Here is a 17,824-nt window from a genome sequence, read left to right as displayed (position 1 = left end):
AAACCACAGCTCCCTTTCCACATCCAGACCCCACAGAATTTTCCATGGTTTACCACAGACACTTCACATGCCCTGGTTCAATCCATTGACAGCACGTCAACCCCAGTATACCACATCGTTCCAATTCACTCTATTCCTAGCATGCCTTTCACCCTCCTGCATGTTCAGGCCCCGATCACTCAGAATCTTTTTCACTCCATCTTTCCACCTCTAATTTGGTCTCCCACTTCTCCTCGTTCCCTCCACCTCCGACACATATATTCTCTTTGTCAATCTTTCCTCACTCATTCTCTCCATGTGACCAAACCATTTCAAAACACCCTCTTCTGCTCTCTCAACCACACTCTTTTTATTACCACACCTCTCTCTTACCCTATTATTACTTACTCGATCAAACCACCTCACACCACATATTGTCCTCAAACATCTCATTTCCAGCTCATCCACCTTCCTCCACACAACTCCATCCATAGCCCACACTTTGCAACCATACAACATTGTTGGAACCACTATTCCTTCAAACATACCCAATTTTGCTTTCCGAGATAATGTTCTCGACTTCCACACATTCTTCAATGCTCCCAGAATTTTCGCCCCCTCCCACACCCTATGATTCACTTCCACTTCCATGGTTCCATCTGCTGCCAAATCCACTCCCAGATATCTAAAACACTTCACTTCCTCCAGTTTTTCTCCATTCAAACTTACCTTACTTTTACTTGATCACCATTTTCTAAGTCAGTGGGGTTGCAGCAGGAAACAGATGAAGACCCATCTACTCATAGACACAGAAATACACATACATGTATATACATATACATATCAACATATACATATATACACATATTCATATTCATGCTTGCTCACCTTAATCCATTTCTGGCTCCATCCTGGCCCACAGGATACAGCATCACAACTCCCTGCATCAGTGAAGTTGTGCCAAGAAAAAGACAGAAAAAGGCCACATCTGCTCATACTCATTCTCTAGCTGTCATGTGTAATGCACTGAAACCACAGCACCTCACAGACCTTTTCATGGTTTACCCTAGATGCTTCACATGCCCTGGTTCAGTCCATTGACAGTACATCGACCCCAGCATACCAAATCCTTCTAATTCACTCTATTCCATGCATGCCTTTCACCCTCTTGAATGTTCAGGCCCTCATCACTCAAAATCCTTTTCACTCCATCCTTCCACCTCTAATTTGGTCTCCCACTTCTTGTTCCCTCCAGCTCTGATGCATACATCCACTTTGTCAACCTTTCCTCACTCATTCTGTCCATATGTCCAAACCATTTCAACACACCCTTTTCTGCTCTCTCAGCCACACTGTTTTTATTACCACACCTCTCTCTACAGAGCATCAGATTGGGGAACAGCAGTGTGGTTTCAGAAGTGGTAGAGGATGTGTGGATCAGGTGTTGCTTTGAAGAATGTATGTGAGAAATACTTAGAAAAGCAAATGGATTTGTATGTAGCATTTATGATAATAGAGCTGATAGAGATGCTCTGTGGAAGGTATTAAGAATATATGGTGTGGGAGGCAAGTTGTTAGAAGCATTGAAAAGTTTTTATCAAAGATGTAAGGGATGTGTACGTGTAGGAAGAGAGGAAAGTGATTGGTTCTCAGTGAATGTAGGTTTGCGGCAGGGGTGTGTGATGTCTCCATGGTTGTTTAATTTGTTTATGGATGGGGTTGTTAGGGAGGTGAATGCAAGAGTTTTGGAAAGAGGGGCAAGTATGCAGTCTGTTGTGGATGAGAGAGCTTGGGAAGTGAGTCAGTTGTTGTTCGCTGATGATACAGTGCTGGTGGCTGATTCATGTGAGAAACTGCAGAAGCTGGTGACTGAGTTTGATAACGTGTGTGAACGAAGAAAATTAAGAGTAAATGTGAATAAGAGCAAGGTTAATAGGTCCAGTAGGATTGAGGGTCAAGTCAATTGGGAGGTAAGTTTGAATGGAGAAAAACTGGAGGAAGTAAAGTGTTTTAGATATCTGGGAGTGGATCTGGCAGCGGATGAAACCATGGAAGCGTAAGTGAATCATAGGGTGGGGGAGGGGGCGAAAATTCTGGGAGCCTTGAAGAACGTTTGGAAGTCGAGAACATTATCTCGGAAAGCAAAAATAGGTACATTTGAAGGAATAGTGGTTCCAACAATGTTGTATGGTTGTGAGGCGTAGGTTATGGATAGAGTTGTGCGCAGGAGGGTGGATGTGCTGGAAATGAGATGTTTGAGGACAGTATGTGGTGTGAGATGGTTTGATCGAGTAAGTAATAATAGGGTAAGAGAGATGTGTGGAAATAAAAAAGAGTGTGGTTGAGAGAGCAGAAGAGGGTGTTTTGAAATGGTTTGGTCACATGGAGAGAATGAGTGAGGAAAGATTGACCAAGAGGATATATATGTCAAGAGGTGGAGGGAACGAGGAGAAGTGGGACACCAAATTGGAGGTGGAAAGATAGAGTGAAAAAGATTTTGAGTGATCAGGGCCTGAACATGCAGGAGGGTGAAAGGCATGCAAGGAATAGAGTGAATTGGAACGATGTGGTATACCGGGGTCGACGTGCTGTCAATGGATTGAACCAGGGCTTGTGAAGCGTCTGGGGTAAACCATGGAAAGTTCTGTGGGGCCTGGATGTGGAAAGGGAGCTGTGGTTTCGGTGCATTATTACATGACAGCTAGAGACACTGTGAACGAATGGGGCCTTTGTTGTCTTTTCCTAGCTCTACCTCGCACACATGAGGGGGGGAGGGGGTTGTTATTCCATGTGTGGCAGGGGTGGTAATGGGATTAAATAAAGGCAGACTATGAATAATGTACATGTGTATATATGTATATGTCTGTGTGTGTATATATATGTGTACATTGAGATGTATAGGTATGTATATTTGCGTGTGTGGACGTGTATGTACATACATGTGTATGTGGGTGGGTTGGGCCATTCTTTCGTCTGTTTCCTTGCGCTACCTCACTAACGCGGGAGACAGCGACAAAGCAAAATAAATAAATAACCTCTCTCTAATCCTTTCTTTACTTACTCAATCAAACCACCTTACACCACATATTGTCCTCAAACATTTCATCCACCCTCCTCAATACAACCCTATCTTTAGTCCATGCCTCACAACCATGTGATATTGTTGGAACTACTAATCCTTCAAACGTACCCATTTTTGTTCTCTGAGATAACATTCTCTTTCTACACATTCTTCATCACTCCCAGAACCTTCACCCCCTCCCCACACCCATGACTCACTTCCCCTTACATTGTTCCATTTGCTGCTAAGTCCACTCCCAGGTATTGAAAACACTTCACTTCATCCAATTTTTTTCTGTGACTGAAAATCTGGGCTTAAATATAGTGCATTATCAGGTTAAGAACAAGCCTGCTTTTAGGAAGGAAAGATGGAGTTGGGACTAAATTCTTGTTCTTGAGTAGCAGTAAAAAATTTATGGCTTCAGAAAAGGCATGTGATAAAGTGAACAGAAAAACTTTATATGGTGTACATGGAAGAATGAATACTGCTAAAAGCTTTGATCATGGAAGTAGCACATTTTTGAGAGTAGATGACAGAATGAATGACTGATTTGAAATACATGTCGGAATGCACCATGGTTGAGATATTATTATTGTTTACAGCACTGAGAGGAATGAGAGTGAGATGAGGTGATATCATTATACTGCTTAATCATGGTGAAGCAAAATCAACTACCATAGAGGTGTATGGATGGTATCTGCATTGAAGGAGTAGAAGTGATTGGGAGGTGTACAAAAGAAAGCAGCAGAGGGTCAAAAAGAAAGTTCAGAAACTTTAAAAGAGGGGAGTCAAGAGACAGGTTGAGGGAGTATCAGAGTACATTTGTCCACAATGTCAAACTGTATCACCATAAAGCATTTCAATGTCAGATACTCAAACTGCCTCCAGTGTTATCAACTTCATTAGACATCACTCCCCTTTGCAAAGAACTACTCCAAATTAAGGATATGCAATAGGCATTCAAACATAAACACCCAGTGTATCATAACAAACCCTCACACTTCCATCATATTATGGTTACCATTGGTGACAGGTGCATTCATGGGCCATCCACAGTCAAGCCAAAATATTCTCCTTCCCCTAGGGGATGGTTGATGAATTGGGTACCTTTAGCTAAGGTTTTTTTTTTTTTTTTTTTTTATACCTCGTCGCTGTCTCCCGCGGTTGCGAGGTAGCGTATTCATTTTATTAATTTATCAATAGTTGCCCCAGGACTAATTAATATGAAAGGGTCCTGGTGTTACCCAGGACCTTTCTAAAGGCTCCTGCTGCTTAAAGTTGCACTACTCCCAGTAGCAAGGAAATGCAGATGGCTTTAGAGTAAGGAAGTCTTTAACAAGATTGTACTCCCAATGATACAGCCTCACTAAAGGTGACTTTTCACTCACGATGTAACCTTGGGTAGACACAGTCTAGGTATGCATACACACACACACAGACATATACAGTGTAAATGAAATTGCCTTAATTAAGGGATTTAGTTGCCTATACTGTCTCGGCCATTCAAAAAAATTTCATCACTTAATCCTTCTAACCTATAGATCCCATTAACACTAAGCATTGTAAAATTCAACAATAATGGCATTACAAGTAAGCACAATGAAGTGTTCAACCTTCTTCGAGAACACAACATACATACACATAGCCCTCATCCAAGAAACCAGACTTACACCCACATCATTCCTTCCTTCTTACACTACAGACAAAGATAAGGACTCTGAACAGTTACACACCACAACATCCCAAACACCGACACCACTCGGAACACAGACCCAGTTGCAAGCACTGACAACAACACTCTTGAAATACAATTCATAGAAAAGTACACAGCACTTATACAACATAGTCAGCACACATTCCCCACTACCTGTCATCCCCAGCTGAAGAACCTGAGCAGCATGCTCAGCCCCTATCTAAGTGGAGATTTCAATGCCCACCAACCTGCATGGTTCAACAATCACTCCTAGGATCCCTTACGTGATCTGCTTGTAAAAGAACTGTCATTTCAACATCCTCAAATTACAAAAACAGCTAGCCAAATTCTCAACCCACCAATTCCAACAGCCAACATCACCAGACATAAGTTTTGGCATACCAACACTGCACTCAAGGACCACCAACAGCAAATTACATGAACTCTCCTAACTCTTCATCGAACACACCCAACCCACAAAGCCAGTGAAAAAAACATACACAAACCATAGGAAACCAGATTTGCCAGCATTCATGTAGAACATGGAATCCAAAAACTTCAAAATCTCAGTATAGGTGATTTCCAATCCTCATATCATGCCATCCAACACTACATCATCCTCACCAACAAAGCCAGCAGGAATTACAGAAATAATTATAATCTAAACTTCTCTCTGCAAGTTGCATACATCACAAAAGATAAAGAAATAAAAACCCTACTCAACACCATCACTAAACCTAATTACCTGAAAGTCAAGCAAAAAATTGGCTCTCCTCCCCTTAACAGTTTGAACCACAAAAAAAACAATCTAACCTACTCTGGCACATGTTAATGGAAATCCACATCCATCCAACTCTAGCATATGATGTGCTTCTGACCAAATCTAAAAACACCCCATCTCCAGAGCACACAAGCATGCTCATGAAAAATAACTAAAAAAAAAAAAAAAAAAGGTCATAAATCAACCATACTCTAAAAAAAGAAAGTCATGAAAAACCTACACAGAATCCATCTTTAAACAATTGGTGACCCAACCTTCCCTCTCACTGACACGAACATTGCAATTAAAACCTTGAACCCTAAAGAACCCTTATATGAATTTGAAGGCACACTTTATTGTCCAAAGGAACTGTAATTAGCACCATGAATAAACCTTTGGGTTATACTCGTTCATATAGCACATACTCGTTCATATAGCACAAAGTTCTACTCTAGCCTTTTCCAGCCGTCATTTAAACTGAAAGGTGAGCTTTATCAGATGCCTTATGTGACAAGCAACTATAATTATCACCAAGATAGCATCCTTGTTACTCATTTACCCATATAAAACACTGGAGGAGGGCACTACCCTAGCATATGCCCTACATCAATTAGTAGCTACTTAGTGGAGTTAACAAGTTAGTGTGCTAAGAGAAGTTCTTTGTGTACAAGAAGTCCACTGGCAGTGGTGGAAAAGAGACAAACTTGTGCAAGTTAGCAAATGTCATCAAACATGATACACAACTTGTGCAGGGCACCAAATTTAACTGAATTCACAGCAATAAAGATGGATGATTAACCAGATTTTTCATAACTTTTCGTGATATATCCTATCAAGTTACGACCAACCTTTTCTTCTTTTGTGTTAAACCCTAGACCTAAAACACTCCCTAAATTTCCATGCTTGGTCATTTAGTGGATAAAGCACTCTCTTGCAACAGGCCCTGACAAAATGCCAAACTTTCACATGATTCCCATTGTTCCTACTGCAGTCCAAAGTGTTTTCAGATATCTTAAGCCACTTCTGGTAACAACAAAATTCCAGACATTTGGAACGTTGTCAACATAGTATCAATTAAAAAATCCTCCAAACATCCAACTCTCCTTCCATCCAACTGCCCAATTTTACCTGTCTTCAAGCAAACCGTTTAGGAAATTGATCCATAAAAGAATCACTCTCAACTCGATTACTCCATTACCATACTACAAAGAAACATCACATAACAAATCCTGAATGGCTTCAACCAACCACAACCCACTTGTTATGCATTATTAGAGGCAAAAGCTGTTACCAAAGCATTCAACACTTGTGTTTCCCAAGGGTGCAGGTTCCAAAGCTAGGAACAACACTTGGATAGGACTAAAGTCTTCCGGGAACAAGCTGCAGAATAAATGTCAGTCCCATTTATAAAATATCAACAGTAACCACCAAGCCCAGGTAATGGCTCTTGCTGCCAGTGTCTAGATATTATGCAAGAATATCCTGATTTTCCTTATAAAGATTCCAAAGCTCTTCACCTTGTTTTTTCTTCCAATAGGACACCTAATGCTAACTTATATGAGGCAGAAATTTGCATTCACACAGGATGAGAGGACAGTCCTGGCAACTCCCTTTACCGTAATTGTGATGAAGAAATGAAAGAGCACAGGTCTAAGACAAACCCTTGGGATGTCTGATCATATAAATCATAAATCAGAAAGATAAATTTACTGATGAATTTAGTGTCAGTACACAGGCTAAGTAAGGAGGTGTGCTTTCTCAAGTGTCTGCAAATCACACTGAAAAGTTGATATCAAAAGCAACTGAAACTGGTCCTTTTTTTATCCTTCTACATCACTGCTTCTCTTACATCAGCAAGATTGTGTCAGGAACAGATCAATAATGGCCTTGTTTGTATGCATCCATCTTCTGTCATATATATTGCATCAAAGGCAGCCTAACTTCCAAGCCTCATAGACTATTCACATGTTTATCTTGGCAATTTCATGTCTTGGTTCAGCCCAACAACAGCACATCCTCTCTCCCCTCTATATTATATGGATCCCATCTATTACATCTCTTGCGCAGCTCTCTCTGTCTATCTTTCCATTAATATCTTTGACACCTATTCCCTCCTGGAACTCCCTCAAAGTGGTGGCTAAAGCAATAGTCTGCATATCTAGAACTACAGTACTGCTTCTTAGCCCTTAGTGCCTCACTCTTAACAGGCCTCTGGCAGAGGGCAACTCTAATGCAGTGTTTGCAGAGGCTCCTACCTAATATTCATACCGGCTACTTCCTAATGCTCCAGCCAAAACATTCCTACCTACTATTTCTATCTACTGCTCCTACCATTTTGCCAAAAGGCAAGTCTAAAAATAGTGCTCAAAGCAGAAAACTCCAATTACGAAGAATGAGCTGTACGAGTTAAGTGTTGTCAAGTGTTATGTGTGACAGAGAGAGACTGTATGTTTGTGGGTAGAGTGCTAGTGTCCACGTGCAGTGAAGCAGTAAAAGAAGACAGCTACCCGGGTCAGAGGAGTGCAGCTTGAAATCCACTGGAAAGCTGGCTCACTATGCAGCTGCCAATAAACCCTCTGGGTACCCAGGCAAGTAGTTCTGGTAATATACCTCTATGGCTGCTTTCGAAGTGCTACTCACCTTTCTAAATATTCACACTTTGACACCCTAAAAAGTCTTTTTACTCCTTTCATCTTCTTGGTTTTCCCTCCACTTCTAACATCTAGATCTTCCTAGTTGGTGTTTCTTTGTTCATCCATATATCAAAAAAATTAAAAATATATGAGATGAGATTGGTGTGCTTAGTTAAATAAATATGTGACATTACACAAAAAATAATGTTGATAATACATTTTGCTTCCTGAAGGTCCAGTCATGTAGAATCAATCGGTTCTAAAAGTATAACCTGTTATGGCTATCAGCTTAGAGATTACATCTCTCAAGGTAAAACTGGTTTTGTGGCATTCACTAGGAACTGGGCATTAATCCTCACATTCACTAAAGATGTCTCCTTAATTCAGTAATTATTCATTTATCTACAAGGAACCTGGATCCCTGACTAAGAAAGTATTGGAGTTCCCTACAAACTCTTTCTATGAGCTCTAAGGTTGCAAAACTTCCAGTGGAAGGGAAAAGATAGACTCCTTTGGAGTGAGGGAAGTTCTTTGGCAACACTACATGGTGTGACTTCACACAGGTAGATTTCAGTAACATCCCTATTTTGGTATGTGCTACAAATGAGAATAATGATGAATTCAGTTCTTTTCTGTTTTACCTATCAGTTTCTTTATTTGTCACAGTCATATGAACAACTTTTTTTTAAACATTTGAATTCCTTGTTTTTCCTGATTATAGAACAATGTAATCCATCATTACATATAATTACCATTCCAAAAAGTTTACCAACTGCACTGCAAGAAAGTCTTCTTGAAAAGCTGAAAATTTTTATATTGATAAACTTGTAATTATTCCATTCTATACAGTGAACAGAGGCTAAGTAATAATGATGCTATCCACAGTATCACCTGTGCAGAGAACATGTAACTTACACATCAAAGCCTGTCTACATATCACTGTTAGCATTCTGTTGTCAAAGAACTCAGCATTAAGCCTAGGCACACAAGTTACAGTTCACTGACTTATCATTTCTTAAGGACTGTAAGGGTCATGGGGTACCCTGCACTGCTTGATGATATTCAATTATTTTGTGTACATTATGCCTGTAAATGGTTAACATTTACTACAACTAAATGTCAAAAAATTTTTACACTGCAAAAAACACAGACTTTTACAATACAGTAGTACTGAATACACACGAAGAAAAAGTACAAGATCTTTTGTTTGTTATGATAATAAATTTGCTTGTTCTGTTTTTTTTAGCAAAAAATTGGATAGCCAAAGAAATAAATGTATTGATAAATAGGTGTGGCAGCCCTAGTAGATTAGTAGACTATTCTCAAAATAATCATTACCGATTTTAAAAGAGTTCATGGCACAGATCTTAGTGGTCTCAAACACTGTTCTGTGGTTATGAAAATTTAATCAAATTAACCATTCACATGCTAGTAAAATTTATTTATTCTATATTCTTCATTTATTTTGCTTTGTCGCTGTCTCCTGTGTTAGCGAGGTAGCACAAGGAAACAGACGAAAGAATGGCCCAACCCACCCACATACACATGTATATACATACACGCCCACACACGCAAATATACATACCTATACACCTCAATGTATACATATATATACACACACAGACATATACATATATACACATGTACATAATTCATACTGTCTGCCTTTATTTATTCCCATCGCCACCTTGCCACACATGGAATAACAACCCCCTCCCCCCTCATGTGTGCAAGGTAGCGCTAGGAAAAGACAACAAAGGCCCCATTCGTTCACACTCAGTGTCTAGCTGTCATGTAATAATGCACCAAAACCACAGCTCCCTTTCCACATCCAGGCCCCACAGAACTTTCCATGGTTTACCCCAGACGCTTCACATGCCCTGGTTCAGTCCACTGACAGCACGTCGACCCCGGTATACCACATTGTTCCAATTCACTCTTTTCCTTGCACACCTTTTACCCTCCTGCATGTTCAGGCCCCGATCACTCAAAATCTTTTTCACTCCATCTTTCCACCTCCAATTTGGTCTCCCACTTCTCCTCATTCCCTCCACCTCTGATACATATATCCTCTTTGTCAATCTTTCCTCACTCATTCTCTCCATGTGACCAAACCATTTCAAAACACCCTCTTCTGCTCTCTCAACCACACTCTTTTTATTTCCACACATCTCTCTTACCCTTACATTACTCACTCGATCAAACCACCTCACACCACATATTGTCCTCAAACATCTCATTTCCAGCACATCCATCCTCCTGCGCACAACTCTATCCATAGCCCACGCCTTGCAACCATACAACATTGTTGGAACCACTATTCCTTCAAACATACCCATTTTTGCTTTCCAAGATAATGTTCTCGACTTCCACACATTCTCCAACGCTCCCAGAATTTTCGACCCCTCCCCCACCCTATGATTCACTTCCATCTTCCATGGTTCCATCCGCTGCCAGATCCACTCCCAGATATCTAAAACACTTTACTTCCTCCAGTTTTTCTCCATTCAAACTTACCTCCCAATCGACTTGACCCTCAACCCTACTGTACCTAATAACCTTGCTCTTATTCACATTTAATCTCAACTTTCTTCTTTCACACACTTTACCAAACTCAGTCACCAGCTTCTGCAGTTTCTCACATAAATCAGCCATCAGCGAACAACAACTGACTCATTTCCCAAGTTCTCTCATCCACAACAGACTGCATACTTGCCCCTCTTTCCAAAACTCTTGCATTTACCTCCCTAACAACCCCATCCATAAGTAAATTAAACAACCATGGAGACATCACACACCCTTGCCGCAAACCTACATCCACTGAGAACCAATCACTTTCCTAGCTAGTAAAATAGTTCCACATATATATGGGTATGTCTCCTAACATCTGTAAAGTCAGAGAGTGTATATTTACATTTGTGACATTATGTATACACATAGTGAAGTTAAAAACCGAGTCCACTGTGTATATGTTACCAGTGCCAAAGTTACGTTGGTTTCCTACTGCAGTTACAATTAAGTTCTAAAGCATTTTTCCTTTTCCTAACCAGAGCCTTTATTTATCTATTTCAAACTATCCTTCTCCTGTCTTGTGCACACTGATCTAAATGTAACTTTCCATAAATGGTTCCTTTACCTCATTAATTTGTTAATCTATTCCAAATGGACTTAATCCTCCTTCTTTTCTTCTAAAGATTTTGGTGGTTCTACTTCAGCTGCAGCCGCACCGTTGCCAAGTGCAGCAGCCTCCTTCCTTTCTTTTGCCTCTTTCTCCATGTCTTGTGAGAAACCAAACTCATTCACTCTTGAAGGATCGACACGATATATGTAACGCTGTAAAGGGGGGGAAAAACTAAGGTTACAATGATCATTACAGTAGAAGAATAACATCGACAATCAAATCATGTCTCTGACCAAAAGTAATAAACAATGTAAAAAAAATCTTGTGGTTTCCAAGACCATCATCAACCAGTAGCATTTGACACAAACTCAACAGAGCAGGAGCTCCATTTGATATGTTCATAAGAAAATATATACACTAGGAGGTGGGATAACGATGTGTACTAAAAACTATGTCAGTGCAGAAATATCTTTTTATCAACTAGAAGCTACTTTTCTGGACCTGTTAACTGGGGTGCAAGTACTAGATAACCCCATTGCAATATGATATTCTCAAAGATCGCTTTTACTAAAACATTTGCGAAGTTTCATAAGGGTAACTGAATCCAAAGCAAACATTTGCCCATGAGCCAATTATCAAAAACAACAAAATTTAAAGAGTACCCTCATTAGACTGGACTGACTAGGAGATAGTAAGTCCAGATTATCCAGATTATTCAAAACAAAAGAAAAATTTAATGAAAAAGTTCTGGGAGCATTGAAGAACGTGTGGAAGTCGAGAACATTATCTCGGAAAGCAAAAATGCGTATGTTTGAAGAAATAGTGGTTCCAACTATGTTATATGGCTGCGAGGCGTGGGCTATAGATAGAGTTGTGCGGAGGAGGGTTGATGTGCTGGAAATGAGATGTTTGAGGACAATATGTGGTGTGAGGTGGTTTGATCAAGTAATTAATAATAGGGTAAGAGAGATGTGTGGTAATAAAAAGAGTGTGGTTGAGAGAGCAGATGAGGGTGTTTTGAAATGGTTTGGTCACATGGAGAGAATGAGTGAGGAAAGATTGACCAAGAGGATATATGTGTCAGAGGTGGAGGGAACGAGGAGAAGTGGGCGACCAAACTGGAGGTGGAAAGATGGAGTGAAAAAGATTTTGAGTGATCAGGGTCTGAATATGCAGAAGAGTAAAAGGCGTGTACGGAATAGAGTGAATTGGAACGATGTGGTATGTCAGGGTCAACATGCTATCAATGAATTGAAACAGGGCATGTGAAGGGTCTGGGGTAAACCATGGAAAGTTCTGTGGGTCCTGGATGTGAAAAAGGAGCTGTGGTTTCCGTGCATTATTACATGACAGCTAGAGACTGAGTGTGAACAAATGTGGCCTTGTCATTTCCTAGCGCTACCTCGCGCACATGCGGGGGGGGGGGGAGGGGGGTTGTTATTTCATGTGTGGCAGGGTGGCAATGGGAATGAATAAAGGCAGACAGTATGACTTATGTACATATGTATATATGTATATGTCTGTGTGTGTATATATATGTATACGTTGAGATGAATAGGTATGTATATTTGCGTGTGTGGACGTGTATGTATATACATGTGTATGTGGGTGGGTTGGGCCATTCTTTCGTCTGTTTCCTTGCGCTACCTCACTAATGCAGGAGACAGCGACAAAGTAAAATAAATAAATAAATTAAACTGGGGATAGGGAAGAAAGAATACTTCCCATGCATTCCTCACCTGTCGTAGAAGGCGACTAAAGGGGACTGGAGCGGGGGACTGGAAACCCTCCCCTCCTTGTATTTTAACTTTCTAAAAGGGGAAACAGAAGAAGGAGTCACGCGGGAAGTGCTCATTCTCCTCGAAGGCTCATATTGGGGTGTCTAAACGTGTGTGGATGTAACCAAGATGAGAAAAAAGGAGAGATAGGTAGTATGTTTGAGGAAAGGAACTTGGATGTTTTGGCTCTGAGTGAAACGAAGGTCAAGGGTAAAGGGGATGAGTGGTTTGGGAATATCTTGGGAGTAAAGTCAGGGGTTACTGAGAGGACAAGAGCAAGGGAAGGAGTAGCACTACTCATGAAACAGGAGTGGTGGGAGTATGTGTTAGAGTGTAAGAAAGTTAACTGTAGATTGATATGGGTAAAACTGAAAGTGGCTGGAGAGAGATGGGTGATTATCAGTGCATAATGCACCTGGGCATGAGAAGAATAATCATGAAAGGCAAGTGTTTTGGGAGCAGCTGAGTGAGTGTGTTAGTACTTTTGATGCATGAAACCGGGTTATAGTGATGGGTGATTTGAATGCAAAGGTGAGTAATGTGGCAGTCGAGGGAATAATTGGTGTACATGGGGTGTTCAGTGTTGTAAATGGAAATGGTGAAGAGCTTGTAGATTTTTTTATACTATTTTGCTTTGTTATTGTCTCCCGCATTAGCGATGTAGCGCAAGCAAATAGACGAAAGAATGGCCCAACACACCGACATACCCATGTATATACATACACGTCCACACACGCAAATATACATACCTATACATCTCAACGTATACATATATATATATAAACACACAGATATATACATATATACACATGTACATAATTCATACTATCTGCCTTTATTCATTCCCATCGCCACCTCGCCACACATGAAATAACAACCCCCTCCCCCCCCCCATGTGTGTGAGGTAGCACAAGAAAAAGACAACAAAGGCCCAATTCATTCACACTCAGTCTCTAGCTGTCATGTAATAATGCACCGAAACCACAGCTCCCTTTCCACATCCAGGCCCCACAGAACTTTCCATGGTTTACCCCAGACGCTTCACATGCCCTGGTAAATTTATGTGCTAAAAAAGGACTGGTGATTGGGAATACCTGGTTTAAAAAGAGAGATATACATAAATATACATACGTAAGTAGGAGAGATGGCGAGAGAGCATTACTGGATTACGTCTTAATTGATAGGTGTGCGAAAGAGAGACGTTTGGATGTTAATGTGCTGAGAGATGCAACTGAAGGGATGTCTGATCATTATCTTATGGAGGCGAAGATGAAGAATTGTAGAGGTTTTCAGAAAAGAAGAATGTTGGGGTGAAGAGAGTGGTGACAGTAAGTGAGCTTGGGAAGGAGACTTGTGTAAGGAAGTACCAGGAGAGACTGAGTACAGAATGGAAAAAGGTGAGAACTAAGGATGTAAGGGGAGTGGGGGAGGAATGGGATGTATTTAGGGAAGCAGTGATGGCTTGTGCAAAAGATGCATGTGGCATGAGAAGCGTGGGAGGTGGGCAGATTAGAAAGGGTAGTGAGTGGTGGGGTGAAAAAGTAAGATTATTAGTGAAAGAGAAGAGAGAGGCATTTGGACAATTTTTGCAGGGAAATAATGCAAATGACTGGGAGATGTATAAAAGAAAGAGGCAGGAGGTCAAGAGAAAGGTGCAAGAGGTGAAAAAGAGGGCAAATGAGAGTTGGGGTGAGAGAGTATCATTAAATTCTAAGGAGAATAAAAAGATGTTTTGGAAGGAGGTAAATAAAGTGCATAAGACAAGGGAACAAATGGGAACTTCAGTGAAGGGGGCTAATGGGGAGGTGATAACAAGTAGTGATGTGAGAAGGAGATGGAGTGAGTATTTTGAAGATATGTTGAATGTGTTTGATGATAGAGTGGCAGATATAGGGTGTTTTGGTCGAGGTGGTGTGCAAAGTGAGAGGGTTAGGGAGAATGATTTGGTAAACAGAGAAGAGGTAGTAAAAGCTTTGCGGAAGATGGAAGCCAGCAAGGCAGCAGGTTTGGATGGTACTGCAGTAGAATTTATGAAAAAGGGGGTGACTGTATTGTTGACTGGTTGGTAAGGTTATTTAATATATGTATGACTCATTGTGAGGTGCCTGAGGATTGGTGGAATGCTTGTATAGTGCCATTGTACAAAGGCAAAGTAGATAAGAGTGAGTGCTCAAATTACAGAGGTATAAGTTTCTTGAGTATTCCTGGTAAATTATATGGGAGGGTATTGATTGAGAGGGTGAAGGCATGTACAGAGCATCAGATTGGGGAAGAGCAGTGTGGTTTCAGAAGTGGAAGAGGATGTGTGAATCAAGTGTTTCCTTTGAAGAATGTATGTGAGAAATACTTAGAAAAGCAAATGGATTTGTATGTAGCATTTATGGATCTGGAGAAGGCATATGATAGAGTTGATAAAGATGCTCTGTGGAAGGTATTAAGAATATATGGTGTGGGAGGCAAGTTGTTTGAAGCAGTGAAAAGTTTTTATCGAAGATGTAAGGCATGTGTACGTGTAGGAAGAGAGGAAAGTGATTGGTTCTCAGTGAATGTTGGTTTCCGGCAGGGGTGTGTGATGTCTCCATGGTTGTTTAATTGTTTATGGATGGGGTTGTTAGGGAGGTGAATGCAAGAGTTTTGGAAAGAGGGGCAAGTATGCACTCTGTTGTGGATGAGAGAGCTTGGGAAGTCAGTTGTTGTTCGCTGATGATACAGCGCTGTTGGCTGATTCGTGTGAGAAACTGCAGAAGCCAGTGACTGAGTTTGGTAAAGTGTGTGAAAGAAGAAAGCTGAGAGTAAATTTAAATAAGAGCAAGGTTATTAGGTACAGTAGGATTGAGGGACAAATCGATTGGGAGGTAAGTCTGAATGGAGAAAAACTGGAGTAAGTGAAGCATTTTAGATATCTGGGAGTGGATTTGGAAGTGGATGGAACCATGAAATCGGAAGTGAATCATAGGGTGGGGGAGGGGGCGAAAGTTCTGGGAGTATTGAAGAACGTGTGGAGGCCAAGAACATTATCTTGGAAAGCAAATATAGGTATGTTTGAAGGAACAGTGGTTCCAACAATGTTATATGGTTGCGAGGCGTGGGCTATAGATAAAGTTGTGCACAGGAGGGTGGATGTGCTGGAAATGAGAAGTTTGAGGACAATATGTGGTGTGAGGTGGTTTGATTGAGTGAGTAACGTAAGGGTAAGAGAGATGTGTGGTAATAAAAAGAATGTGGTTGAGAGGGCAGAAGAGTGTGTTTTGAAATGGTTTGGGCACATGGAGAGAATGAGTGAGGAAAGATTGACCAAGAGGATATATGTGTCAGAGGTGGAGGGAACAAGGAGAAGTGGGAGACTAAATTGGAGGTGGAAAGATGGAGTGAAAAAGATTTTGAGTGATCGGGGCCTGAACATGCAGGAGGGTGAAAGGCGTGCAAGGAATAGAGCGAATTAGAACGATGCGGTATACCGGGGTCGACGTGCTGTCAATGGATTGAACCAGGGCATGTGAAGCGTCTGGGGTAAACCATGCAAAGTTCTGTGGGGCCTGGATGTGGAAAGGGAGCTGTGGTTTCGGTGCATTATACATGACAGCTAGAGACTGAGTTTGAACGAATGCGGCCTTTGCTGTCTTTTCCTAGTGCTACCTCGCGCACATGCTGGGGGAGGGGGTTGTTTTTTCATGTGTGGCGGGATGGCGATGGAAATGAATAAAGGCAGACAGTATGAATTAGGTACATGTGTATATATGTATATGTCTGTGTGTGTATATAGTCGTACACGTTGAGATGTATAGGTATGTATATTTGCATGTGTGGATGTGTATGTATATACGTGTGGGTGTATTGGACCATTCTTTCATCTCTTTCCTTGCACTACCTTGCTAACGCAGGAGACAGCGACAAAGTAAAAAAAAAAAGTAAAAAAAAATTATACTTGATCGCCATTTCCTGCATCAGCGAGGTAGTGCCAGAAAACTGATGAAAAACGGGAAATCCACTCATACACACATACTTATACATTTGTTTATTTTTTATTTACTTAGTTTGCCTTGTCGCTGTCTCCCGTTAGCGAGGTAGGGCAAGGGTGTATATATATATATATATATATATATTTTTTTTTTTTTTTTTTTTTTTTTTTTTTTTTTTTTTTTTATACTTTGTCGCTGTCTCCCGCGTTTGCGAGGTAGCGCAAGGAAACAGACGAAAGAAATGGCCCAACCCCCCCCCCCATACACATGTACATACACACGTCCACACACGCAAATATTCATACCTACACAGCTTTCCATGGTTTACCCCAGACGCTTCACATGCCTTGATTCAATCCACTGACAGCACGTCAACCCCTGTATACCACATCGCTCCAATTCACTCTATTCCTTGCCCTCCTTTCACCCTCCTGCATGTTCAGGCCCCGATCACACAAAATCCTTTTCACTCCATCTTTCCACCTCCAATTTGGTCTCCCTCTTCTCCTCGTTCCCTCCACCTCCGACACATATATCCTCTTGGTCAATCTTTCCTCACTCATTCTCTCCATGTGCCCAAACCACTTCAAAACACCCTCTTCTGCTCTCTCAACCACGCTCTTTTTATTTCCACACATCTCTCTTACCCTTACGTTACTTACTCGATCAAACCACCTCACACCACACATTGTCCTCAAACATCTCATTTCCAGCACATCCATCCTCCTACGCACAACTCTATCCATAGCCCACGCCTCGCAACCATACAACATTGTTGGAACTACTATTCCTTCAAACATACCCATTTTTGCTTTCCGGGATAATGTTCTCGACTTCCAC

At 41.1% G+C, this 17,824-nt stretch overlaps 1 protein-coding gene across 1 annotated transcript in view; it reads right to left on the bottom strand.

Moving 5' to 3' along the window:
* The window catches only part of LOC139758522 (putative lipid scramblase CLPTM1), a 192,902-nt gene that overhangs the window by 19,851 nt on the left and 155,227 nt on the right, over positions 1-17,824 (bottom strand). The window contains 1 exon segment of the mRNA XM_071680042.1: positions 11,263-11,459. Within this exon segment, the coding sequence (XP_071536143.1) occupies positions 11,295-11,459 (165 nt within the window). The 3' untranslated portion in view covers positions 11,263-11,294.

The sequence above is a fragment of the Panulirus ornatus genome, chromosome 30 (genome assembly GCF_036320965.1).
Source record: "Panulirus ornatus isolate Po-2019 chromosome 30, ASM3632096v1, whole genome shotgun sequence".
Taxonomy (NCBI): domain Eukaryota; kingdom Metazoa; phylum Arthropoda; class Malacostraca; order Decapoda; family Palinuridae; genus Panulirus; species Panulirus ornatus.
The sequence above is the reverse complement of the archived record's forward strand: the minus strand, read 5'-3'. Positions and strand labels throughout refer to the sequence as shown.